The following is a 26,218-nucleotide window of genomic DNA, read 5'->3' on the forward strand; positions in this document are numbered from 1 at the left end:
TCTGCAGAGCCTATCTACCCTCAAGCAGAAGGACACTCCTGCTTAATTTTGTGTCATCAAGAAGAGGACTATTTCAGTTGGAAGGGACCCACAAGGACCATCTAGTCCAACTGCCTGAGCAATTCAGGTCTGACCAGAAGTTAAAGCATGTTGTTAAGGGCATTGGCCGAATGCCTCTCAAACACTGACAGGCTTGGGGTATCAGCCACCTCTCCAGGAAGCCTGTCCCAGTGTTTGACCACCCTCTCGGTAAAGAAATGCTTCCTGATGTCCAGTCTGAACCTCCCCTGGTGCGGCTTTGAGCCATTCCCACGCGTCCTATCGCTGGATCCCAGGGAGAAGAGAACAACACCTTCCTCCGCACGTCCCCTCCGGAGGAAGCCGTGGAGAGCAACGAGGTCGCCCCTCGGCCTCCTTTTCTCCAAACCAGACAAACCCAGAGTCCAGAACCGCCCCGGTTTTTTGCCGTTGCCTGGGTCGGTTTTGTTGGGTTTTGTTTTCACCGAGGTGTTCTGCGGCACCGAGGGCTGCCCTTCCGCTAGCAGAGAGCCGGGTCGCTCCACGCCGCCTCAGGGACCCACCGCCGCCCCCGGGCCGCCCCTCGCGGTTGCCGAGGCTGCGGGCGAGGCCCCGCGCCGCCGGACGGCCCCGCCCTCCCGCGTGTGGCCCCGCCCCGGGGCGGGTCTCCGCTCGGCCCCGCCCAGCCGCGCTTCACTCTCCCGCCCCGGGAGGGTCAGCGGAGGCCGCCGCCGCTGGAGCGCGGCAGTGGCGGGAGCGGCGCTGTCTCCCGGCGGGCAGGAGGAACCCGGCGCCCCGGCTGCAGGTGGGACGCCGGGGCCGGGGGAGCCGGGGCTGGAGACGGGCGGGCGTCTTGCAGGGCGCACGGTGCGCTCTTGCTGGGGTGGCGGCGTGATGTTTCGGTGCCTCTGTGCGGGTTAAACGCTATCCAGAGCTGGCCGGCAGGCTGAACGTTCCCGTGGGAAGGGCTGCGCGGCTTTGCAGCGCCGTGCCGGGAGGGCACCGCCGGGTTTTCTTCGCCGCCGGTGCGTTCCCGGGCCCGGCGCGGCGGGGAGAGCGGCTCCCTGTTGCGGAGCGCAGTGCGGGGGCTTCGTTGCCACCGGGACCGCTCCGTCCCTTCCTCCTTTTACAGCGAAGTGGGGGTACAAAGATCAATACGTTCCTCTTATGCCGGCGGTAGGCATTCCCGTTGTGTTGTTTTTGTTTTTGTGTTTGTTTTTTTTTTTGTGTGTTAAAAAATGTCTAAATTAGGCTCTTTCTACACAGATTTCCATTGTTGCTGAGCTGTGCTCTTCGGTAAGGTCACAAGCGTGCAGAGTCAAGACCGAAAACAGTTCAGAAAATTAAATTAGAGTCTGCAAAACACATGGAGGATCGCGGTTAACGTGGCGATGTTTTTAATTCTTGCTCTATTGCTTCCAGGTACTTAACCACAGCAGAAAATGAGTATTTCCCCATCATGTCTCTCCATGCAGTAGCTCTGGCCAGTTACGGCAGCACAGAAGTCTTCAAGCACCCCCGCTCCAAAAAGGTAAGGCAAGGAAGGGTCTGAATGTTGGCTCGGTGTCTCCGTTAGCTGCGGGGGGCTTTCCTTTTTCTAAAAAAAAAAAAAAAAAAAAAAAAAGCTTTTCGTTGTCAGTGGTTGTGGTAAATACTTTATTTTTACATCTAGTGGTTTCATTACGGAGATAATTTGGAAAATTGCGTGGGGGAAAGGTTGACACGTTTATGCTGGGAAGGATACCAAACCATCAGTGGCAGCATGTTGTGGTGCTTTTCACACACTTCTGGTGTCCTATTTCCTTATAAGTGCTCTTTAATTTAAGTACGTTTTGGGTTTGTTTGTTTTTTTTTTTTTTAGTTTGATAGTTAAAGGTGTTCTTTCCCAATCTGTGATATAGCTGAAATCATAACATCTTGAAAGTAAATGTTAATCTTTTATCTGAGTTCTCGGAAGTTGCTTCTGAAAAGATCAAAGAGATGGGAGGGTTGTTTAAAAAAAGATCTTAAAACTAGTGCTCTTACTATTTATGCTCCCTGTTAAGGTCCTTGCATTCACCCTAGTGTCATGCAGTTGTGATACTTGCATCCTAAGAGGTAGAGTCTGTTAACTGTTGCTATTAAACCTATTTTTTTTTTTAAAAAAAGTAATTGATAAATAAGTTCTTGTTAGAACTACTTTATCCAATAATGTTGACAATGTGGTATTTATATGTATAAAGCCTGCATGCATGATGGTTTCTCTAAATTAGTGCAAAGGAAAAAAGAAAGAAAGCGCTATGAGATTTTTTTTTTCTGAGTGTTTTTCTAAGCACTGGCATAATCAAACACTAAACATTGGGAATTCAGCATACTATTTTTGGCCCAAAATGTTATTCTTCAGTTAAAAGGAAAATTTTCTTGTGGGTTTTTATTTCTTCTGCTTTCCGTGAGTCTGAAGGGTGTTTGGACTAGATCTGTTCTCAGTCACCTCTCTGTCCATGGGACACATGGGGAACATGGAGGTCAACACTGGGTGGCAGAGGACAGCGTGCCTTTTAACTCCCTTTTCTTTGTATGGGGTCACAGAGTGCAGGGGAAGGTGAGAGGCTTCCTCGGGATGCTTCTGTGTGGAGACATCTCGGTGAGGTCTGTGAGTCGGGGGAAGGCACGAGGTACACCTTGGTTAATGTCTTTTCATGATGCTCCTGTCAGAGCAGGGCAGCCCTTTGATTACTTCCCTGCTTTCTGTAATGTGCTCTGCAGGTCCATGATGTACCTGGGAGCGGGAGACAAATGTGTGCCCTCACAAGGAATTTGTGAGCTTGGGGAGGAGACCTGTTGCTTTGCTGTCCTGAGTGTATCTTACTCTCTTGTTGGAATTAGCCTCTTGGTATCTGCGCTAAACTGCTTGCCCTGGTTTAGCTTATGCTGGTTTGACAATATGGTAAATCCAGCTTTGGGGTTAGAAATACTGAATCGGAAGCGTCATGACTGCACAAAGTGAAACGCTGATCTGGTACAAACCTGCTCAGTCAGTTCAAATGCATTCAAAATTTTTGGCAGGCTGTATGCCAGGTCAAGTATTATCTATTTGTGTCGCTTCTTGCTTTGTGCTGGGTCAGCCACGTTGCTGATGTGAAGCACATGTACGATGTTCTATCAAATTAGGCAGATGTGAGAATGTAACCATGCTTGTTCCCAGTCGATACAGCTGGGAGATAAGTAGCACACAGATCAGGTACTTGTGGAGTTCGGGCCTCATAGATTTAGCTCATAGCTCGTATAAATCTAAATATGCCTGTGGTTTCTTGAATTCTTTTCCACTTCATTGCTGCTGTTTTGACAAATAGACAGCTGATTCAGCACTTTATCTCATATATGCCTTTGCACGTGTTTAATCCTTCTACAGTGGAGAGTTTCTTTTGGTCACCTGCCTTCTGCAGTGAAATGGGAGACGCAGAGTTGAGATGCCAGTGCTCTTCAGACAGTGTATGCTTCTGGGGAGATTTTCAGACAACCAGAAATACAGGCAGTGGTTAGGTGACTTAACTTGGTGTTCTTCCTGCTGGGCTGACTGAGACCATGGGTATCATTACCAGAGCACTGTTGTCTTATAAACAAATTGTCTGCCTATGTGTTCTTGTTCTAGTTAAACCACGAAAGCCTAAAGGTGGCTTTTACTGAGTCGGCGTATTCTTCAAATCCTTCAGCAAGGGTTAGCTGCCTTGCTCCGACACCTCAAATCTCTGTTCTCTCAGGTAAGCCAATTTGTTCTAAAATGCCTCCCTCTGGGGAGCATTGCTGGTGCTTGTAATGCTAGCAAAAGCTATTGATGTTTGTGTGTACTAAACAAGTGTAGTCTGGTTGGAGCGGGAACCTTGGTTATTGGGTTTGAAGATGGGACAATATCAGAGTGTATTATACAATTTGAAAATACGTGGGGTTTTGCCTTTTTTTAATGGTAGTTTGGCCATTTTAGTTATGCTGGCATCTGAGTGCTCAAGAATAAAATACTTGAACTGTTCAGATGATTCTTGGCAGGTTAACTCTTTGTTTGTTCAAGAAATACTTTCTCAGATCTTAACAGATTACCATAATTACTCACGTGAGTATCAGTTGCAAAACTGAATTTGAGATTTTATTGGAACTAACTTCTTTCTGGTAGTAGCTTAAAATGTGGGGTTTGGTTTGCTTGCTTGTTTTTTGTTGTTGTTGTTTTGTTGGTTTTTTTAAGCTCAGCAGAGCAGAAGCATGATTTAAATTTTTGAAAATTATTCCTTTTTCTCTTACAATCCACTAAGACCAAGTATTCAGCAGAGTAAGTCAGCATGGTTATATGATGAGTGCTAGAGATGCTCCGTGGTGCTGGAGTAGTGAAGATGACAAAAATGAGCAGGGCTGGAAAGGAAGGCTGTCAGATGGGCTTTGCAATAAGAGAGCAGGGCAGAAGAGTTGAAGACAGTAAGACTAAATGTTTTGTCTTGCACAGAACAGATGCTGTTTGCAGCCCAGGTTAAGGTATTCCTGTGGAACTGAAATGTCAGTAATAACCGAAATTGCTTTCTTTTCCTGAAAAGATGAAAATATGTTTGCTTGAAAGTCAGCTAGCTTTTATTTTCCCATGCCTGCCCTTACGCTGCCATGGCTGGCTGTATTGGCAAGCTGTTTCTTTGCAAGTGCAGCCAGTAAAATGAGCAGTTTTGCTGCTGTTTCTGCAAGAGCTTTGTCTTGATAAGTGGCAGGTGGCTGGTCCCAATCGCTCTTTGGCTAATTTTGACTTGGCTTTACTAGGACAGCATTGCCAGCAGCTCTTGCAGTATAGCTTACATGTAATGGTCTTAATTTTTTTCAGCTTTCTCTTGATGAGGACTGCTCTTTATACAGACAGTACGTGTGTGTGCGGGGGTGTTTTGTTTTTGATCACTTCATTAGTAAACTTTCTTATCATGCAGTTTGAGTCAATGCTGGCTTCCAGGTGAGTGACTTGTGGAGAGGTTTACTGTTTTCCACTGAGATATGTTCAAGGAGGGCAACCTCTGGGCAAAGTCTCCAAGACTTGCTGCTTTTTTCACCCATGGTGTTTAACATTCCTTGTGGTCCTAACGAAGAGTTCTTTGCCCTGGAAATGAATCTACTTGATTGTATCTATTCTTAGAATTTTACAACTGGCTTATCTTTCCCAAAGGAGACAGTTGTTGACTTCATTGTTGTGATGTGGTTGATAGTTTCTTCTCAAACATAGACTTTGTGTCTAGTCTCTCCATTGCTTGGATGATGGCAGTTCCTGTGAGGCTTTTTGTTTGAGGTATAGGACTTCAGTTTGCTCCTGAATAGCTACTGGTTGCAGTATGCACTTCTACATCATGCTAATGTTGCCATGTTTGCCACTAAAATCAGTTTTTCTATTTGCTATTGAACTACAGTTTTGCAGTAGATCACGTAGGACATTGGCAGGCAGTATTTTTGATTCCTTCAAAGGCATTATAATGAAGTCGCTGTGACAGAACTAATTTTCTTTTTGGGTCCACATAAATGTTGCCACGCTTATGAATAACGGACTGAAGGTTACTTTAGCCTTTTCCACATGAGGAAGAGTGTCTGACTAACAGAAACACACAAGCGTGGGGCCTTTTATTACTACGTGTGTATTTTTTTGTTTCTTCCTGCTGTATTGGTACTCCATACATCTTGCTAAAATGTGTCCTTCTCTTTTACTGGCAATAGAACCAGTACCTGTACTGGTAACTGTGCCTAATCCAGTTTTCTGGAACAATGATGTTTTCGAGCACGCTGATAATCTGTCACCATTAAAGTCCTAACTAATTGTGTTTGGCTAGCAGCAGCATACTTTACTGTTGGTTTATTACCTAGCCTTATCAACCACAGAATTGCTTCCTGACTGCAAGAGCTTTCTTGCAGGAAGAGGCAACAGAGAGCAGTGTGTGAATTCAATTCTTCCCTTCTCACCCATGTTAAAAATAACATGCCTTTTATTCATCTTGTAAATTAAGAGTTTGATTTTTTTATTTATTTTTCTTTTAGGGTTCTTCCCTAACCTCTCAGTTTCTTCCCTTTTCTAAACAGATGAATACTTGAGGCCAGCGGTGATTGGACATGCTGGAAGTTTTGCATCGTACCCAGACAGTGCTGAAGCTATCAAAGACATTCTTGTGTCTGTTTTAAATGCATCTGATTTGAAGCCCTCCTTGGTGCCAGAGCAGACCACAATGCAGGGAGCTGAGCATCCAGACAGTGGCATGGAACAGTGGGAAGAAAGCAGTGCTGGGGATAGCTGTGATGACAGTGACAGCGATTCTGCACATCACAATGCCGCCTGTACACAAACAGACATTCGGTTTACAAGGCACCGGGCATGTTGGGACAACACGTGCTGCGAGTCCTCTAAACCTTCACCGGATACTTTCTTTTGTCCCCGTTACTCTGACAGGGATCCTGCTACTTCCTCCTTGAATGGTTTCACTCTTTCAGACGTGTCCCCTCTGAAGCGGGACTGTTTTACCCAGGTGACGTTAACAGGAGGCACTGTCACATCGGCTGTTTTGTGTTCTGGAAAAGAACCGTATACCTCCCCCAAACAAGAGTTGACTTACACAATGTTTCTTTCCGATTCAACTGTTGGTAAGCCAGCAGATCTGTTGAAATACCCTGATACTTTGGATCCTGCACCCGTCAGCAACAGTGACAGCATTTCTCCCAGTGGATTTTCCCAGTCAGAGCCAGTCAATCAAACAGGTAACTTTACAGGTCCATCTTTGTTTTAAGATTTCTGTGCTAGAAAGGGCAACTGTAACTGAAATGGGCCTTGTTTATGGTGATTGTGAATTAGACAAATGCTGTCATTCAAAATAAGAGAGAGGGGAGAAAGAGAAAACTTAAAAACGAAGGAGAACCAGAGGGTTGGTAAAACAGACACTTGTACTTGCAGTAATCATCTGTCTCGTGATGCAGAAATGCTTCTCTAATGTGCAACCTTTGGTAAAATGTGAAGTCGCTGAACTGTGGGCAATGTAGAACATCTACTGGATGAGGCGTCCACCAACTTGATCATGTTTTCACCATTACCCTTCTCCCAAAAGCAGATAGCGTGGATCTGGGTATTTGGCAGTGATTCATTGCTGTTTGTGGGCTCCCTGGGACATCTCCTTGTGTTTGATGTGAGCTGGAGGACAGGGAGTCATTTGATCCTGGGATTTTGAAGACAGGGCATTAACATGTCTTCTCGTTATGACTAAATTGGCTTGTGCCAGAGCAGGATTCTTTTTCCTCTTCTGCTTTCCAAGTGCACCTGCTGTCTTGAATACACATATCCCCTGTATCAGATCAGGATCTTTTTACCCCTCACCAGTTTCCAACTGTGTGGATACCCCACATGTTGTCTGTGAAGGGATGCAGCCGGAGGGCTGCTAGCAAAGGGTGCCTCCTGAGCAGGGGCGCCTCAGGGCAGCACAGGCACAGTGCCCCCAAGATGGCTGGTGGAGCAACTGACCTGGCCTCTGGGCTTTGTGTGCCTCCATGAGGCACACCAGCCTTCCTGGGCTGCGGGCCAGGGCCGATGCCCCTTGGCTAGGGCAGAAGAACAGTCCCCTCATGCTTCATACCTAGTGTTGGTATGAACAGCCTCCACTACAGCAAGATGAAGCATTTGTATTTTATTTATAAAGGGTGTTATCAGTATCTAAGTGATTATTCTTAATAGATACTGATCCTTGGAAAGATGGTGCAACTGAGGCCTGATTTCCTACTGGAAAGAAGGCAAACAGCAGGGAGCACTCAGCCTGCCTTTGTATTATAGATAAAAATGGCAAAGGCTGGGGTGTTTTTTGGTTTATTTATTTTTTCCTTTTCCCTTTGGTCAGCAGTAGTCCTAGTGGTGACACTCCGTTGAGCACCGCTTCCAAGCTCTGGTCCTTCCTAGCTGTTCACTCAGAGCTCCTCCAAGGCCTCAAGTTGGCAGCAAGATCTCAAATAGGCATGTGCCATTGCAGGACAGGGAGCTTTTAATAATAACAGCTTTGTCATCTGGGATAGGCTGTCGTCAACAGTTAGTATGGCGACCATTATGGTTGTTTCCTTCTGTTGGGTGATTTATTGGCCCCATGCATTTGAGAGGTGTACGTCAGGGCGAGGGAAACCGCACCCGGTGGTTGGAGCCAGCTGGGGCCAGTCGCGCAGGTTTGGGTAACCAGGTCTGGAAAACACAGCCCAGGCTCTCTGTGTCAGCGGGGACCGCGAGGCACGTGTATAAGAGCAAAGAAATCGTGCATGACTCAGTTCTCTGGCACGAGCAGAACATGTCACAAGCTTGTGTTGGGTCAGTAAAGCTGCTGCCTCTCCAGAAGCAAACGGAGAAATATGGTGGCCAGGTGACTGGACAAGTGGCGTCCTTGGTTTTACTAGGATCCTGTTAGAGACAGTGCAACGTGGTGGGCTCTGGCTGCATTAGACTTTGGTCTGTTCTGTGCAAAGTGAAAATTTCTGCATTTCATTGTTTCTTGTTACTTCCAGACATTTAACTCCCCACTGGGTAGCGTGGGGCTGGGGAAGTGAGGTTTCATCCTCCCCTGCCCCCCATCCTATGAGGACAGGAAAGGCAAATGGCAAACTGAAAAAAGAAAATAAAATAAAAAAAAAAGATAAAATGCCTAATTTGAAGGCAGGAATTGCACAACAGCATCTGCTGACTTGCTGTCCTTTCCATTGCTGTCTCAGAGGTGGAGGATTCTCACTTTTGTTTCTCTCAGGAGAATTGGTGAAGGATGCACAAGATGTAAGAAAATTACCTAAGATGACTTAAATCAGAATAAATAATTTTTTTCAGTGAGATTTTGTGCTGATCCTGTGAGACTCCTGTTAGGCCTTATTCATACTTTTAAGGCCCATTCTCTGGTGGCTTCATGCAACCTTCTGGAAAGACTCCATCATTGTTAATGAAGAGCTAGTGACTGAATTTGATGTTTTCCAGGGGCTTTGTTGTGGCTAGTGTGTCACTGGTGGTTCACAAGGCTTATTCTTGCTGTAAACCTCTATGTGCATAAAGGTAATTTCCTTCTGTGGCTCTTGAGGGCTCCTTCCCCAGCCCCAGCAGCCTCCAGGCAACAGTGCTCAGGAGCAGAAGGGCAACCAGGTTATTTTTTGCATCAGACCCAAAGTTGCGTCCCGTTGCTGGATGTGTGATGTGCTGGGCTCCTTCCCCATGCTCCATCCCACGCTACAATCTTTGTACTTAGAAGATGCGAGTGGGATGCAGGAGCTAAACAAAAGAGAAAGCTCCCATTAGATTTCAAAATTCTACTGAAGATTAATTGCATCTTACATTTTAAAGAGAAAGGAGTAATTTTCCATTTCCTTATTTCTGCTTATTATTTTTAGTTTAGAAAGTAATGTTTGTTATCTTAATTGATGAGAATGTAGCCTTTTATCAAGCTATAGAGCCTTTAGCGCTTACCTGTACTACCCACACACTGCTAACCTGGTAAGATGAAGCATCAAATAGGCATGACAATAACCTAATTAGGTGATTAAATCTGTTTTGCAAAGTCCAGTCATCAGCCTTTCCATACACAATGGAGGTATTAATAATTCTGTACAAAAACACTACATCTGTGTCACTATGCGCGAGCACAGTATTGACTTTCCAGCCTGATGTTACTGATGCTTAAGGCAGTGTAACATGGTTCCTGTAAATAAGGCAATATAAAGTATCTAAACTAGGCCTGAGAGTCAGTGCCCTTTAGTTGGAGAAAAAGTTTTCATAAATTATTCTCTTATTTTGTGGGACCTCTTTATCGTTTCTGTGACTTAAAAATGCCACTCTTAAATTTTTCTTAATTTTTTTTTTTTACAAAGAACCTTTCATTAAGCCATGTTATCTGCAATAGCTTTAAATGGTGTGTGTGGTGATAGCATTTAGATATAGTCTATTTTGTCCTGTAAACATCACCACAGGGAAACAGCAATTCCTTGGTTATAAGGTCAGAGATGAGGTAGTAAACAAACACCAGTCAGTGAAGAAAAGAAAAAAAAAAAAAAACCAAACACCAAAACCCACCCCCAAAAAAACCAACAACCTCCCCCCTCAGGAGTCATTTCCTTCCATATCTCATTTGTGTGTACATCCACAGACATTACATATAATCTTCATCATCCTTCCAGCAAATTTATTGTAGCAGGGGTTGCAAGTGCTTTGTAAACAAAACATGAGGGCATGATCTCTCACCTTCAATTCACTGAGGAAGAAGATTGTGACTATATATATGTATTCATATATAAAAAGCAATCCATGGTACATCTATAGAAAACCAGATGCGTGCTCTGCTGCTTAGTGGAAAGTTATTAACAGGGGAGAAAGAGGTGAATTTTGCTTTGCACGCTTATCCTACTGAACAGCAAATGCCAGGAAAACGAAACTGCTATTCTGGGAAGCGGGGGGGGGGGGGGGGTGCTGCAGCTAACGTGTCTGCTCCAGTTGTACATATTGCCATCCAGTATGGGTTGCATTTGGAAACAGGAGGGAGATTTCCTCAAGGTATTGAAACCTAACGACAAAGTTTTTTCTGAAACTGTTACAGTCACGTGATACCAGCAATCATTCAGGAAATCTTTTAAGGCTGATGCATCTCTCTGCATGCCCAGACAGCAATGAGATTTCTTTTACTTCCAGCTATTGTGAATGAGCTGGCTGTGTTGCAAACTGCAGAGCATCACTGTAATCCCAGCCTGAGGTTCTGGCCGTGGTTGTCCCCAGCAGCTCGGGCTATAGCTGGGAGAGGGCTGGTGTTGGGAGTGCAGTGGTGCTGCCACCCCATGGCATTTAAGCTGTTTTCCTGGTAGTTAATACTCGTTCATGCTTCAGGTTGTCAGGGTGGTTCAAATGCCAACCTGTTCCTCACATTTCTATCTCCTCCATAACTTCCAGCACAACCTCCAGCCCTAATGGTGTTCAGTTTTGGGAAAGAAAGTTTGCTTTGCTTTCTGGAAATCACCCTGCACACATCCTGGGAGAAAGAAATAGCTAATAAAAGTTCTTATACCCACAGGTTCTGCTGCTCCTTTGAACATAAGTGCTATACCTGTGAATCGTTCATTGCAGGACATCTGCATGCTTCCAGAAGATGTAGAGAAGGTGAGGACAACAAAGACTATTGTCATAATGTTTTTTCCATTTTATAGACTCATAGTATAGTTTGGGTTGGAAGGGACCTTCATAGGTGATCTAGTCCAATCCCCCTGCAGTGAGCAGGGACATCTTTACCTAAATAAGGTTGCTCAGAGCCCCATCCAACCTGATCTTGAATGTCTCCAGGGATGGGGCTTCTACCACCTCTCTGGGCAGCTTGTGCCAGTGTTTCTCTGCCCTCATTGTAAAAAATGTCTTCCTTATATCTAGTCTAAACCTACCCTTTTTTGGCTTAAAACCATTTCTCCTTATCCTATCACAACAGGCCCTGCTGAAAGGTTGCCCCCATCTTATAGGCCCCCTTTAAGCGCTGGAAGGCTGGTATAAGATCTCCCTGGAGCCTTCTTTTCTCCAGGCTGAACCACCCCAACTCTCTCAGCCTGTCCCTCGTAAGAGAGGTGTTCCAGCCCCCTGATCATTTTTGTGGCCCTCCTCTGGACCTGCTCCAACAGGTCCATGTTTTTCTTCTGCTTAGGACACCAGAGCCTGACACAGTACTCCAGGTGGGGTCTCACTAGGACAGAGTACAGGGGGAGAATCACCTCCCAGGAGGTGATTCTCGAAAGCCCAAAACTTAGATGTGAAATAATCTTTTTGAAAATTAGGAGACTGAAAACTAACATATACATGCACTGTCAGCAAGTCTGAGAGTTCTAGTTGTGTGCCAGGAAGGAGATGGTCCAGATAATCTACACGGGTTTTCCACTGATGTGAGCGGGAGGTATGAGAAATTTGGTGTGTCACAGCTGAGTTGGGACTGCTTCCTAGGGTGATGGACCTATCAGGAGGCAGAGCCGAAAGCTGATAGTCATGCTGAGTACAGGAGTGCCTGTGTCCTCTTCTATCTTTTTGCAATGCAGCTTTCTCAGATGTGCTCATAATTGCTTTTATCAGCAGGACATGCTGATATGCTGTGCTCTGCCGCTAACTTGGGGTTAACCAGCGCCGCACGGGCTTTCTGAATCTTCAAAGTAGGAGATGTTGTCTTTATCTCCCAAAAGGAAAAAGGCTGTTTATTTCTTTCCTTTGCTAATGTTGTGTCCTGAAGTTCACTGGAAGTTGTCTCTGGAGAAACTGTGCAATAAGCAAGTGATGTTAATCAGTGTTAGGGAAAAGATAAAAGTCTATTCAAACACCACAGGGGCTTGTGGGCTCTCTCTAATGTTGAGATTAATCTCTTCTAAATGCATTTGGCTGTGGACAATAAGAAAGCAGTGATGTCTGTTGTCTTCCTTAAGATTTGGCTGTTTCTAACCACTGAAGTCTTTTTTCATGCTTCCCATACAGGTTGTACGGGGTGTTATGAATACTGACATTGAGTGGTACAATTTTCTGAGCATAAGCCACTTCTTATAAAGCTTTGCTTAATTCTGCACTCAGAATCGCTAGCCTTAGATACTGCTGTGGTTTTTTTTTTTTAGATGGAGGTTTAGCTTTGCACAGTGCAAACATGTGCAGTTAAGGAGAGAGGGGGAGAGTATCCAGGGCATCTCTGGGTTTCCATCCATGCTCCTGAGTGCACCTGTCTCTCCATGATGCACCCACTTTTGAGCTGAGCCTGGGCTGGGAAGCTGTGCTGAGGCCAGCAGCAGTAGTGCAGGTGGGGCTGGTGGGATGCTCTGTTAAACCACAGGAGGCAAGGGATATGACAGTGACATTGGGCAGGGAGCCCTAGATTTATCTGGATGTCTCAGTGGTGCTGGAGGTGGCTTTACAGGTTCCATTTTCACAGAGAATGGGTGACCCAGGCAGGCATGATGGTAAGGGACACCATGGGGAGGAGTTGTCTGTCAGGGAAGTGCTACAGTGAAGCTTTGAAACGGCCTCCTTTTATTTAAGGCAGTGTGAACCCTGGGGGAGCTGGGTTCCCCCTTACCACAGACTTTCCGTGCAGCCTTGAGTTGACTGTGTAAGCTATGTCACTGCGTATTTCCTACTTCACTGCTTTAACTCCTAGCACATGAAAGCATTTTACTAGTTTCTGTGCTACCCACCACCTGAACATCTACAATCCCTTCGAAACGTGCCAGTTCTGGCCCCATCCAAGTTAGCATGCCTGCAGAACTGCTTGTACACGCTAACTTGAAATTATATCCTGTTAAATAGGTTACATGGATTCACATTTGCATACTAAGTAATGCAGTGTAATTAGAAGACTATGGCCCTAAAATGCATACATATTCATCAATTAGGCATGTAATCAAGTTTCTTTTTATCTAATAGATGGGTAAGATTAAAGTAAATGGTATGTTTTAATCAAGGGTGAGACAATTATCTGGGCAGTTGCCTTTTGCATATTGTTTCCGAGTTGCCCTTGGGATGTTTTTTTTTTGGTGTTAAAATGAAAGGTGAGATAGCCTTACATTTTGATTTCTTGAGCTGAAAAAGTACGGGGAAAAATTATGTATTTCACTTCATCTTAAATAAATATTCTGTGTACTAATGAGTATTCCTATCTTGTGTCCAGGAAAACGCGCACTTTTTTGTTGCAGATATGATTATAGCATTGCTAGAAAAAATGAAATGTAATATCCTAAGCCAACAAGCAGAGTCCTGGGGTGTGGAGGAAACAAGTGGATCAGATGGCAGCTATCACACTGATTCGGAGTTATCTTCTTACCGTGGAGTGAAGAAGTCGGATTCTTCTGTTGCCTCTTCAGACAGTGGCTACGAAGGCAAGTTACTTGGACTATAATGTAGCCTTGTCCGACAGCCTTTGCTGTTTATTTTTGTGCAACAAAATACTAAGTGAATTTGGGCATTGCTTGGAACCAAACCCTCTGTTATCTCCTTTGAGTTTCTCAAAGGCTGTGTTCCCTGAGGATCATTGTGCCACAAGTGTTTTCCCTGTGAGTCAAGTTCTTCCTTGTGAATGCTCAGATATGTGTTTTATTTATTATAATTAATTTTTTTTACATGAGAAAGAAAATGTAAGGTTCAAGTGTCACATGCCAAGCACAACTCTCCATAGAGCATGCCTGTAGCTCTCTGAATTTCTCTCTGCTTAAATCCTTTTTTGCAGGATTTGAAACTTGGCTCTTCCCTTCTCTGCTTACTTCTGCAGTGTGCAGATCAGGCCATGCAATTGATTTGAGAGAAACTGCACAGAGAATTCATTCACATATAGTTTGAGGCAAGAAAATAAATGCTCTTGGCACTATAATGCTTGAGTGAGCATATGCATTTTTAAGTAGACTTCAGTCTGTTAATGTAATACAGATTTTAGTGACGTAACTTAAGTCTAAAGTCTAAATGGCATAAGTTCTGGGGAAAAATGAATGGTGTGCTTGCACATGAGAGAGAGCGAGTGAGCGTACTTTTGGTTTCATTTCTAGAAGCTTCTTCCTAAGAAACTGAGGGACATGCTGTATGACAGACTCCCAAGACTAGACTTTCTGTGTGTGTATAAAAATAAATAAATAAAATTGCTCTGTAAGTACAGGCTGTGTGCTGAAGTTTTGGTAAACAAAGACAGATATAAATATAATTGCAGCTACTCTATAAATGCTGGAAAAGTTTAACTGGTGTTGTCTTTGTTCCGGATAGGCTGTGCTCTGCTGCCTGTCAGCTCCCCAGTGCGTATACCATTACGTCATGAGGTTACCAGATTTCGTTGCCACAGTGACTCAGAGGATGAATATGTAATTATTGGTAAGACTTTAAAATTATAACTGCAGAAACATCTCCATTGTTCAGCTGAATATGCATCATTTGGAAAACTTAGTAGCTGTTGTGTATGAGAAGTAATATGAGAAAATTGAAGGAATGATGTATGCATGACTCCTTATTAGAACACATGCAGAAATACCAGACTGGTGCAGGATCTCCTTTTCTTTGCTGTTTGAGGGTATGGTGGGTTGACCCTGGCTGGACACCAGGTGCCCACCAAAGCCTCTCTATCACTTCTCTCCTCAGCTGGACAGAGGAGAGAAAATAAGACAAAAGGCTCATGGGTCGAGATAAGGACAGGGAGAGATCATTCATTTGTTACCATCATGGGCAAAACAGACTTGACTTGGGGAAATTTATTTTATTACTAATCAAATCAGAGTATAATAATGAGAAAGAAACCCAAATTTTAAAACAACTTCCCCCCCACCCCTCCCTTCTTCCTGGGTTTAACTACACTTCTGAATTTTCTGCCTCCTCCCCACCAGCAGCGCAGGGTGATGGGGAATGGGGGTTGAGGTCAGTTCATCACACTGTTGTTTCTGACACTCCTTCCTCAGGGGGAGGACTCCTCATGCTCTTCCCTTGCTCCAGTCTGGGGTCCCTCCCACGGGAGACAGTCCTCCATGAATTTCTCCAATGTGAGTCCTTCCCACAGGCTGCAGTTCCTCACAAACTGCTCCAGTGTGGGTCCCCTCCATGGGGTGCTGTCCCTCAGGAACAGACTGCTCCAGTGTGGGTCCCCCCCAGGGTCACAGGTCCTGCCAGCAAACCTGCTCCAGCGTGGGCTTCCCATGGGGTCACAGCCTCCTTTGGACACATCTGCCTGCTGCAGTGTGGGGTCCTCCATGGCTGCAGGTGGATATCTGCTCCACCATGGACCTCCACGGGCTGCAGAGGGACAGCCTGCCTTGCCATGGTCTTCACCACAGGCTGGAAGGGAGTATCTGTTCCGGCACCTGGAGCACTGCCTCCCCTTCCTTCTTCACTGACCTTGGTGTCTGTAGAGTTGTTTCTCTCACACATTCTCCTCTCTCTGGCTGCAGGTTGTCGCACAGTTCCCCCCTACCCTGCCTTCTTAAGTCTGTTATTCCAGAGATGCTACCACCATCACTGATGGGCTCAGCCTTGGCCAGTGGTGGGTCTGTCTTGGATCCGGCTGGCTTTTGCTCTGTCAGACATGGGGGAAGCTTCTAGCAGCTTCTCACAGAAGCCACCCCTGTAGCCCCCCCTGCTACCAAAACTTTGCTATGCAAACCCGATACAGAGAATGAAATTATGTCTAAGGATTAAACCAAATGAATGTGGGTGAACAGTGTGAAAATGGCACAACCTCAGCCAACTATAGCAGCATTGTTTGAGGGAATTTAGGACTTGATCATTTCCTCATTAAACAGGTTGATTAGATTGACTAGATTTTAAGCAACCCTCCCTCTGCTTTAGGACTAGAACAAAATGTCTCTGTCCCCTTATAATCACCAGTGCTCTGCTTGTCTTCAGGATATCTTGAGTTTCTTTGGCTAGTTTCTGGTTTTTACATATACAGAAATATAAACCCTTAAAAGTAGCCTGAGCAACACTTAACTACTTTTTTTTTTCCTGTTAACAAATGCGTGGGTTTTTTTTTTTTTTTTTTGTTGCTCCCTTTGGTTTTAGAAATTTACTTATTTTTTTCACCTCTTCTTTCCCTAAACTAAGAATGAAGAACTAGCTCCCAAAACTGTATTTCTGGTAGCAGGAGTTATTTTGGCATGTATGAATGGGGAAGCATTTGTTTTGAGAACAATATGCATGGCCAAAACTAATGCTACCAATGGGAACTTGTCTGCATATTTTGTCTATATAAACATAATGAAGTGTGTGCTTTAATTCTGTTCATCTCACCTGTTACTAGCTGGTTTATAGCTTTAGTTGGCATGTTTGTGATCGGTGTCTCCAAATATTGGTCAGTGTCAAAAAAAAATAATGTGCATTCTGTTGGATCTGTGTATTATAATTTATGTTTAGTGCCTTCTGGCTGGACCTGGTTAGCAGGCACTTAGTCTCTCCTTACCAATTCTCCTGCTCTTGAGGGGAGAGTGATAGTGATGGTATGATGCGTAGCTGTTAAGGAGTAGTATTCATCAGTGGATCTGCAGCAGTTTGGTCAGAGAACTGCAGAGGAGATAAGACTATATGCCTGGTTTATGACTAGGGCTGAAGTTATTTCCCATATCCAGCAAGGGTGTTGCAAAGGTGAATATATTTGAAAGTGACGCTGTGGTAACACAGAAGGTGGATTTAAAACAGTGCTGAGTAACAGAAGCTTTGTTTCTTAGATGGCTTGATAAAATTTTCTCCTTTACTGCAGAGCTTGAAGACCTTGAAAATCTGTCTGTCACCGCAGATGAAAGGTAATGCTGTGTATCTTCAATAGCCTGGTGGCACTGCCTTTTCTGCTGGACCAGCTTTCTGGTGGCTCTTCTGGCTGGGGCGGGGAAAGGTGTGGGAGTGGTAAATTTGGTCCTCCCAAGGAAGGGGAAGGAATGCTGCTTGACAGCAAATGTCTGTGGCTCTTGGCTTAGCAGAGCGTTTCTCTGGTTCTGGAGTCTCGCTGGAGGGTGGTGGCTGTGGCTCTGCGAAAGCCTGGGTGTATCAAAGCAAGGGATGGGAGAAAACTTTTCAGGGATGCAGAAAAGGCAGCGGAGCTGCTGATGACATGCTGCTATTTTTCACTGTCTGTATTGCTTAACTTTCAGATCATCTTTTGAACCAGGCAGCAATTCAGCTGAAGCAACAGCCCAGGAGTTGTGCAGAGCTTTCAGAAGACACTGGTTGCAGACAAACTCTGCAGTTCAACTGTCTGGTTGCCTGAGCTTGTCTAAGGAAAGAGTGAGTCTGAGCTGAAAACAGCGGGCTCTTTATTCAGTTCCCCAAATAATCATTGTATCATTGCAGCTGCTTCACTGTTAGTGAAAGGGGGAAGCTGTATATTTAAAAAAAAAAAAAAAAAGCCAGGGGGTGGGGGGATAAATACAGATGAGTACTTGCAGTTTATTAGTTCACTTTAGATAAATTGTTAGAAAATTTCTCTAGCAATTTTCAGCATATTTAAGAAGTGCAGTTGTAAACAATCAGAAAGTACTTTCTTCTGGGACTGTTACAAGGGAGTTTTAACTGAGGGGGGACTACATGCAGGTGAAAATTGAAGTTTAAAATCCTGGAGTACAGAGGGAGATGCTGCATAGCATTTAACATATGTCCAGCTGATGGGCTGTTCATGACTTTGTCTTTCTCAATAGTCTGTGCTGAAAGAAGAGATTCCAAGAGAGCTTGAGTCCAGTTTGAATCTGGCTGAAGAAATAAAGATCATATCCAAATTAAGAGGCTCTTCTGGCTGGGCCCCACCAAGATCGCAGATTATATTTAATATTCACCCTTCAGTCAAGTAAGTCGAAGGGATCTGAGCCTTATCGTTTAGTCCAGCATGGGGATTTGTCTAAAACCTTCTGAAGTTGATGGAAGGAGCCTGGGTGATTTAACAGAACCTAAGGTTAGAGCTAGTGCAGTGCATGGTGCAGCCGTCTGCAGTGTCTGTCACCGGCTTTGCTAGAAAGCAGATGGCATCTTTTTCCCCTCTGTTGGCACGTCCTGATTAATGTGGCACATGTACTTTTACATGTGATTAATACATGTTCCATTTGGTGTTATGGTGGCAGCGTGCTTAGCTGGATGCATAAAAGTTTCACTTTGTGAGACTACCTGGAGAATACTCTTAAGAGTTTCCCCGCTTCCCTGCAGATATTTTCTGGGTAGTAGGTTTTCAGGAAGTGGGGAGAAAACAGGTCGTGTTTGGGGAAACTACTGTCTCACTCTGCATAAAGTGCTGTTAAATGCATACAGTATGCAAACTGGCTACTTCCCTGTCCTGCTGCAGGTCCAGTTGCTTTTTCAGTTGCAGATGTGGATTTCCCCCTCCCCCTTGATATTGATGTCACCTTAAGAAATGGAAAAGAATTTAATTCTTGCAACAAGCTGTATTTAGAAGCAGTAATTGATGGTATATTCTCCACAGAATAGCTTAGAGACTCCCACAAAAATAATCATCTGCATCTCCTTCCGAAATATGCTGCTTCATGTGGAGGAGCAGGAGTCAGCTCCTAACTTGGACATTTTCACTGGTGCCAGTGTAGCTCTCTTGCACTTTGGGGGAATGTTAACTAGTCCATATTTTGGATGCTGAAAGGTGTAACTCTTTGTCTCTGTATGCAGGAGAGATGCAGTGGTGGCTGCCCAAAACTTTACATGTGTTGGTTGTGGAACCCCAATAGAAAGCAGTAAGTATTACCAAAAGTGAAAAAACCTCATAAATCCATTACTAATAATCAGCCTGTAATATTCACCAACTGTCATAGTTTAACCCCAGCTGGCAGCTAAGTCCCAACCAGCCACTTGCTCACTCACTCCCCTCACAGTGTGATGGGGAGAGAATTGGAAAGGCACAAGTGAGAAAACTTGTGGGTTGAGATAAAGACAGTTTAATAGGTAAAGCAAAACAAGGAGTTCATTCACCTCTTTCCATCAGCCAGCAAGTGTTCAGCCATCACCAGGAAAGCAGGGCCCTGTCACATGTAAGGATTATTTGGGAAGACAAACGCCATCACTCTGATTGTCCCCCTGCTTCCTCCTCCTTCCCCCAGCTTTATATGCTGATCATGATGTCATATGGTGTGGGGGATCCCTTTGGTCAGTTGAGGTCAGCTGTCCCAGCTGTGTCCCCTCCCAACTCCTGCACCCCCGGCCCACTCACAGGTGGGGTGATGTGAGGAGCAGAAGGGGCCTTGGCTCTGTGTAATCACTGCTCAGCAGTAACTGAAACATCCCTGTGTTACCAACGCTGTTTTGGTCTCAAATCCAAAACATCACCTCATACCAGCTACTATGGAGAAAATTGACTCCATCCTAGCCCAAACCAGCACACCAACATAGAGGTACCGCAGATGTAAAAGTGTCTGAGCTAGATGGAAGATCTCACTGTTGGATGTGCCTGCAATAATAAAGCAGGCAGTGGGATCTTTAGCACTGCATGGAATTTATCATTGCAGACAGAATACAATACTTGATAGGTGTTCTTCTCGTACACAGTAAAAATTCATGACAGTCAACAACAAAACAGGAAAAGCAAAGCTATTAAAAAAACCCCAACAACAACAACAACAACAAACCACCAAAAAACCCCAAACAAACAAAAAACCAACCCAAAAAAACAAACAAAAAACCCCCCCACCAAGCTTCCAAGCTGGAAAGTGTTGGTTTTCACATCTTCCAGTGGTTTCTTTCAATAATTCTTTCTCTGTGCCAATTTACACTTTTCCAAAAGCATCTTTTTAGAGAATTTATGGAAGCTTTATACAAGCTTATAGAAGTGTGGTTTTGCTCTTTTGGGGTGGTTTTTTAACTACTTTTTTCCTTTAAATCTTGATCACAAAATCCTACTTGTGTTTTACTTGTGATGCTTTGTGAGAACAACTTGAAAGCATGATGATTTACAGGTCTGACAACCAGATCATACCGAAGAAATCTTTGAAGTGGCTTTGACGACCTATTCTGGGTCTGCTCACAAAAGAGCAGCATTTGTGATGACCTGTAAAGTATCAACAATCTGCGGTGGCACACTAACTCGAGCAAACCTGAGATGCTGAGATAGCTGGGGAAAACCCACAAGCCTCTTTATATGAAAAAGTATTATAGAAATTTGACTCCAAGATCAGCTGGTCTCTCCATTGGGTGGAAGTATTTTGTTGTGTGTTTTATCTTGAGTCTCTTTTTTGCCGGTAAAGCAACAATGGTTTCTGTAAGATCTCAAGATGATAAATGTAATCGCTTCCGTTTGACAAATGTGGAAATGAGGAAAGCTTTCTCTCCTAATGCAAAGTACAGACCTTATGCATGTGTTTACCACAATAATAAAGCACCCTACACTAAAGCACCCTATGTAAAAAATAATAATGAAATTATCCCTTGCCTCTCACTGCAGTAGATCTGAGTTATTTAGACAGAATAGGCATACAGACAAGATCTATGTCCTGCAAGTAAAAGAAATATTCACAATTTCATTGCTGTCTACCTGCAGAATATATCAGGAGACTCCGCTATTGTGACTACCTGGGGAAATACTTCTGTGACTGCTGCCACAGCTATGCCCAGTCTTCCATTCCTGCCCGAATACTTTTGAAGTGGGACTTCAAAAAATACTATGTATGCAACTTCTCCAAACACCTACTGGACAGCATATGGCAACACCCAGTTTTCAATGTGATGTGTATTAACAAAGCCCTCTACACGAAAAGTAAAGAAATGGACAGGGTGAGGGTAAGTATGGCCTTTTTTTGTTGGGAATTTGTGCGTCTGAGACTTTTGTGAAGAACCCTTGGGGCAGGTTGTTCTTTGCCATGTGTGTACGTGGGAAAGAGGCAGTTTCTCTGCACTTAGACGTGTCCCATCACTGCTTCTGGGATGTGCCCCCTCTCTCCCCTGGGAGAAGGGGGGATGAAGGGTGAGGAGGGAGAAGTTTTCAACCTATGCCAGAGGTCTCATTTCCCGCCTTGTCTCTGGGAGGCGTTTCCTTATTGGTTTCCAGTTTTAGTTCATGGGCGGGGGGGGACACACACTGGAATCCTGCAGTAAATATTTACCTCTGCTTGGCAGTTAGGCTGTTGGAAAGCTTCAGAAGTTCTGAATGACTCCTTAATTTTGTGGGCCGTTAGAGAAAACACCCTTGGCTCATTGAAGGGTTGTACCTCCTGCAGCTTGAGGAGGGGTGCTCTGCTGAAGATTACAAGTTGCCATGCGTTCCCTTCTTGGCTGAGGAGACACTTACCTGTTCTTACACAGGTTTGGGTCTAGCATCCTGGTGGGCTGACGTGGAGCCATTTGTAGCGTTAGGAATTGCTTCCCTTGTCAGGCAATAAAAGTAGCCTTTGCCTTCCTTGGCCTTTCATGCATTAGAAAATCCATTTGTTTAATTCTGTGCTGGGTGTGAAATTGCTGGTTTTAGGTGTGGCTTGATGTACTGATGAGGGTGGCTGACTCAGATAGTGGTGTTCCTCACTTATGAATATATAAATGCGATTGCTTTTCATTTAAAAATTGTTTTCTTTATTTCTCCTTCATCTTTTAGGAGGTGCAAGAACAGCTTTTTCACTTAAAAAAGCTTTTGAAAACCTGCAGGTTTGGTGAAAGGTATGGGCCGTGATCGTGCATGAAAAATAGCTTATTAAAAATGTACCTGAGGTGGTTATAGAGGCTTCTTCTCTAGAGACATTTGAGTGGAGTTTTAAATGAGTTAATACGAGGATTACAGAAAATTCTGGTAACAAAACTTACTTCTGTTGCACTGCAAATGTTGAGTGAAGAACAGGTTTTATGTGGTAGCTTTCTGTTTCTTGTACTTAGATATTTGGTTTTAAATGTTGAATGATTTTTGTTAGGTGTATGGGTTTTTTTCTACTCTGTCTCTCTTAGGTTCTCACTTGTTCTTAAAAGGTCAAAGATAGTTCTGTGGATCTCTGAGATGATTTATCTGTAAATGAAAATCTTAAAAAAAAAAAAAAACAAAAAACAAATGTGTTCCTGGAGGGTTTTTCTTTCCAGAAATCTATCATAATGCTTAATTCAGTTTATTTTATAAATGTATTCGTATGAAAGTAGCAACCAAAAGTGATAAATACCAAAACACGGCCTTGCTTGTTGCTGCAAATGAAAGATTTTTGGTATTCACCTTCCAAAACTATGGGCATGACTAATAGGTAGGCATGTGAATGATAAAACCTTCACTGCAGAATTGCTGACCTCTTTTAAAAACCAATGAAAGGAAGGTAGGCTTTAAAAGTAGATTCTGTTCTTTCTTTGACATGGACTTCTCTTATGCATCAATTACATGTTGTTCACCAGAATTAAATGGAAACATATCTTAATGTCTCTCTCTTCTGGACAACCACCTGTGATTCCGTTATAGAAGTAAGCATTAGAATCCTCACTGTACCTTCTACATAGGTGATATTTTAAAAGCAATAGCTATATTTTCAATGTTTACCTGCTCAGTACAAGCATAGTTTCAGCCACTAGCAACCTATGCAGGATAAAACCCTTCAAAATTCTCTTTGCAAAAAAAAAGTAAGTACCCTAGCTTATTGCATTAGATATTATGTGGCATTTTACCTGCTGTTCCTGAGGTAGGGGAGAGTCCTTTACACGTTATTTAGGACTTGCTGGCGTAACTGAGCCTGACAACTCCAATGCCAGAGGAATGCACATTTAAAGCAGATGTTTCATTCTAAGTCCCAAACCCTGCAGTTTTTGTTAATGGGATTTCAAATTGGGAGGGGAGGTAGGATTTAGCATGGACTTGCCTTGTATGATCCCTGAGTGGCTAGAGATGTGAAAGAGGCTTATTCTTCAAATATAATTGAAAAACAACTTTTTCTAACTTGATTTGTTTTTTCTTTCTCTTTGCAGTGTACTGAAAGAGTTTGAACAGGTCCCCAACCATCTGACAGAGGACCTGCATCTCTTCTCACTGGATGATCTGGTGAAGATCAAGCGAGGGCAGTTACTGCCCCTTCTTAGAGATATTCTGAAGAGCTCCACCTCCCATGTGGATGGTTGCGAGGTAAGGAAAAAACAGGGCTCTTAGTGTCCTTGCAGCTGCTAGTGTGAGGAATATCTGCTGACATTCCCAAATAATTTTTTTTCTTAGATTAAAGGTAAATCAACTCTTTTGTTGTCCTTGTAGCTCTGTCAAGCGAAGGGGTTTATCTGTGAATTCTGTCAGAGCGCAGATCTGCTCTTTCCATACCAGATTGCCAAATGCAAAAGGTGCACAGGTATGTTCCAGACCAAACATTTTTCTTTCTTCCTTGGGGGGGATGTTAGTGTAAAACTGTTCAGACTTATTTTAGGAGAACATTGAGAACTTGAGAAAGCTTGTATATTCAAAAACCTTCATGTATATTTGAAAACCATGGGTAGCATGTACCTTTGAAAACCAACCTGTGGCAGCTGCTTTCCATCAGTGAATTCAGACAGCGAAACCAGGGAGGACTTGCCTGAACATAACTGTGGCTGGAGGGGCAGACTATTTTTCTGGTCTGCATATGAGAGAGAGCCTAGGCCAGTGCTATACTGCTGCTATATCACATCTTGCCGACACTCACTGTAAATCCTGTGAACCTTAAGCAAAATGTTTAGTCATAGTTACTACAGTGTTGTTGTTGTCCTAGCTTTGTACTGCTTCTGTTTACTTTTATACTTGGGTGAACTAGGCAGAACAGCCTTCAAGGAAAAACAGCTATTGATTAATTTTTGTGGTTTTTTTTTTTTTCCCCTGAACATTGAACTGCTTGTATGTATAAACAGAGTGTAAAACATGCTTTCACAAAGCCTGCTTCAAGTCTGGAGGCTGCCCCAAATGTCTGCGGATCGCAGCTCGGAGGACACTTTCAGAAACTCTGTCGCTGGTGCCTCCGTGAAACTGGATTCTTTTGACTGCTGATTTCAGAAGATTCTCAAAGCCAAATCTTCAGGTGCCTGACTAAGAATTAATGTTGTTTTAGACATTACTATTTTTAATGCATGTCTCCTTTATGGGGGGTTTAAAAAAAAAAAAAGAGAAAAAAACCACAACACAATGTCATTGTCAAACTCACACTAAGGGAGTTTCATCTTAACTGGTGGCAGAAGGACTGGATGTTAATTCTGTGAGGAGCCTTTTGTTGCTATGGTTTATCCTGTATGTAAGATTTTTAATATTATATTTTTCCATATAAAAATCATTCTTCTCTGTAATTCTGCAAATAATGTATAGATAGTAAATGAGTGTTGGAAATCCATACCTGTGTCAGATTTTGGAAATATGAAAAAGTGGTAAAGTACGAAATCCATTCTCTCAAAAGCTCTACAATTTAGAACAAGCTTGTCTGCAAGCTTCAGGCAGATGCTGATCTGAAATTCTGTTCTGGCAAATGCTTCATGTGAACCAGTGGGTTTTAAATTTCTTTTAAACAGATGTATGCAACAGCCTGTGGTGGGTTGACCTTGGCCTGCTGCTAGATACCCATCCAGCTGCTCTTTCACTCCCCCTCCTCAACAGGACGGGGAGGAAATAAGATGGAAGAGAGAATCTCTGCTCTGGTACGTGGAGCACCTCTTCCCCCTCCTCCTTCGCTGACCCTGGTATCTGCAGGGCTGCTTCTTCACCTCCACCCCTGCCTATGTGGTGTTTTGCTTGCTCATAAATGCATTTTCTCAGGGGTACCACTGCCTTGGCTGAGGTGCTCAGCTGTGTCCTGTGGTGGGTCCGTCGGAGCTGGCTGGAAGCAATTGTTTCTGGCATGGGGCAGTCCTGGCCTCCACACAGAGGCAACCCTGCAGCCCCCCACTGCCAACAGCTTGCCACCTACACCCAGTACACTGCTCCAGAAGTTTCTTTCTAGAGCACTTAGAAATGTGAGGAGAGGCAGTGAGCGAGCAGGAGAGACGCTGCTGTGGAAATCCACCCTCACGCTTGCAGACTGATTCCTTGCCTAAAGGTGAAGTGCTGGAAGTTGAAAGCAGCTTTCTTTCCCAGCCTGGTTGGTTACTTCTGATGAAACTGGCTGAGGAAGCAGCCGCTGCACAGAGATGCAGAGCAGCTGCTTGAACCTGTAAACCATTTTTCTGTTTCTGCCACATACGAAATGCCAGTGAACAGAGAAACCCCAGAACTTGAAAGCATGTGCCAAAGTTCTGATCTCTCCAGTGGGGTGTTCCTAATATTTTTAATTTACTGTTCTCATTTTGTGCTTTGTTCTTCCTCTCCTCACCTGCTGCTCCAGCTTTTAGCAAGGAAAAGATCAGCTGTCTGTTACCATGGTCTGTGTAAGTTCACCTCCATGCTAATGCTCACAGTACTAGTAAGCTCACTAACTCTTCCAGTTGGCTATTTTTCCTGCGGCCAAAAACAGCTTACCCACTTGCTGCTCAGAAGCAAGATTATCATCTCTTACCCTACATCAGTATCCGTGTGGTGATCTTGAGTAAGATGTGGTGAGAAAGAGCCTGCTTATGCAGCTGACTGTATTTAGCGTTATGCAAGAGTAAATTCTCATTGAAGTTTGGTGCACAACTAACTGCATCACATGAAAGGCCTTGCTGTAGGGATTTTCTGCTTATGAAGGAGCTCACTTGAATAATCCTGTGGGATAACCTGCCGGGCAACTGAATGCATCTTTTTCATTATTCATGAATTTAGAAGGGCTGATCTGGTTTCTGGCTGTGCTTTTCACAAATGTTAGTCTCACTAAACAGCAGTGGTACGCAGGAGGGAGAGTATCA

At 44.0% G+C, this 26,218-nt stretch overlaps 1 protein-coding gene across 1 annotated transcript; it reads left to right on the forward strand.

Annotated features, from left to right (window-relative positions):
- The first annotated feature begins 1,477 nt into the window (after positions 1–1,477).
- Positions 1,478–24,375, forward strand: RUBCNL (rubicon like autophagy enhancer). The gene is made up of 15 exons (XM_009951347.2): positions 1,478–1,549; positions 3,650–3,758; positions 6,085–6,753; positions 11,058–11,143; positions 13,665–13,872; positions 14,744–14,848; positions 17,217–17,259; positions 17,605–17,737; positions 18,148–18,293; positions 19,118–19,182; positions 20,979–21,217; positions 22,026–22,087; positions 23,363–23,516; positions 23,640–23,730; positions 24,263–24,375. The coding sequence occupies exons 1-15, from the start codon at positions 1,478–1,480 to the stop codon at positions 24,373–24,375; spliced, it is 2,295 nt and encodes a 764-aa protein (XP_009949649.2).
- Positions 24,376–26,218: the final 1,843 nt, after the last annotated feature.

The sequence above is a fragment of the Leptosomus discolor genome, chromosome 1 (assembly GCF_034619465.1).
Source record: "Leptosomus discolor isolate bLepDis1 chromosome 1, bLepDis1.hap2, whole genome shotgun sequence".
NCBI classification, from domain to species: domain Eukaryota; kingdom Metazoa; phylum Chordata; class Aves; order Leptosomiformes; family Leptosomidae; genus Leptosomus; species Leptosomus discolor.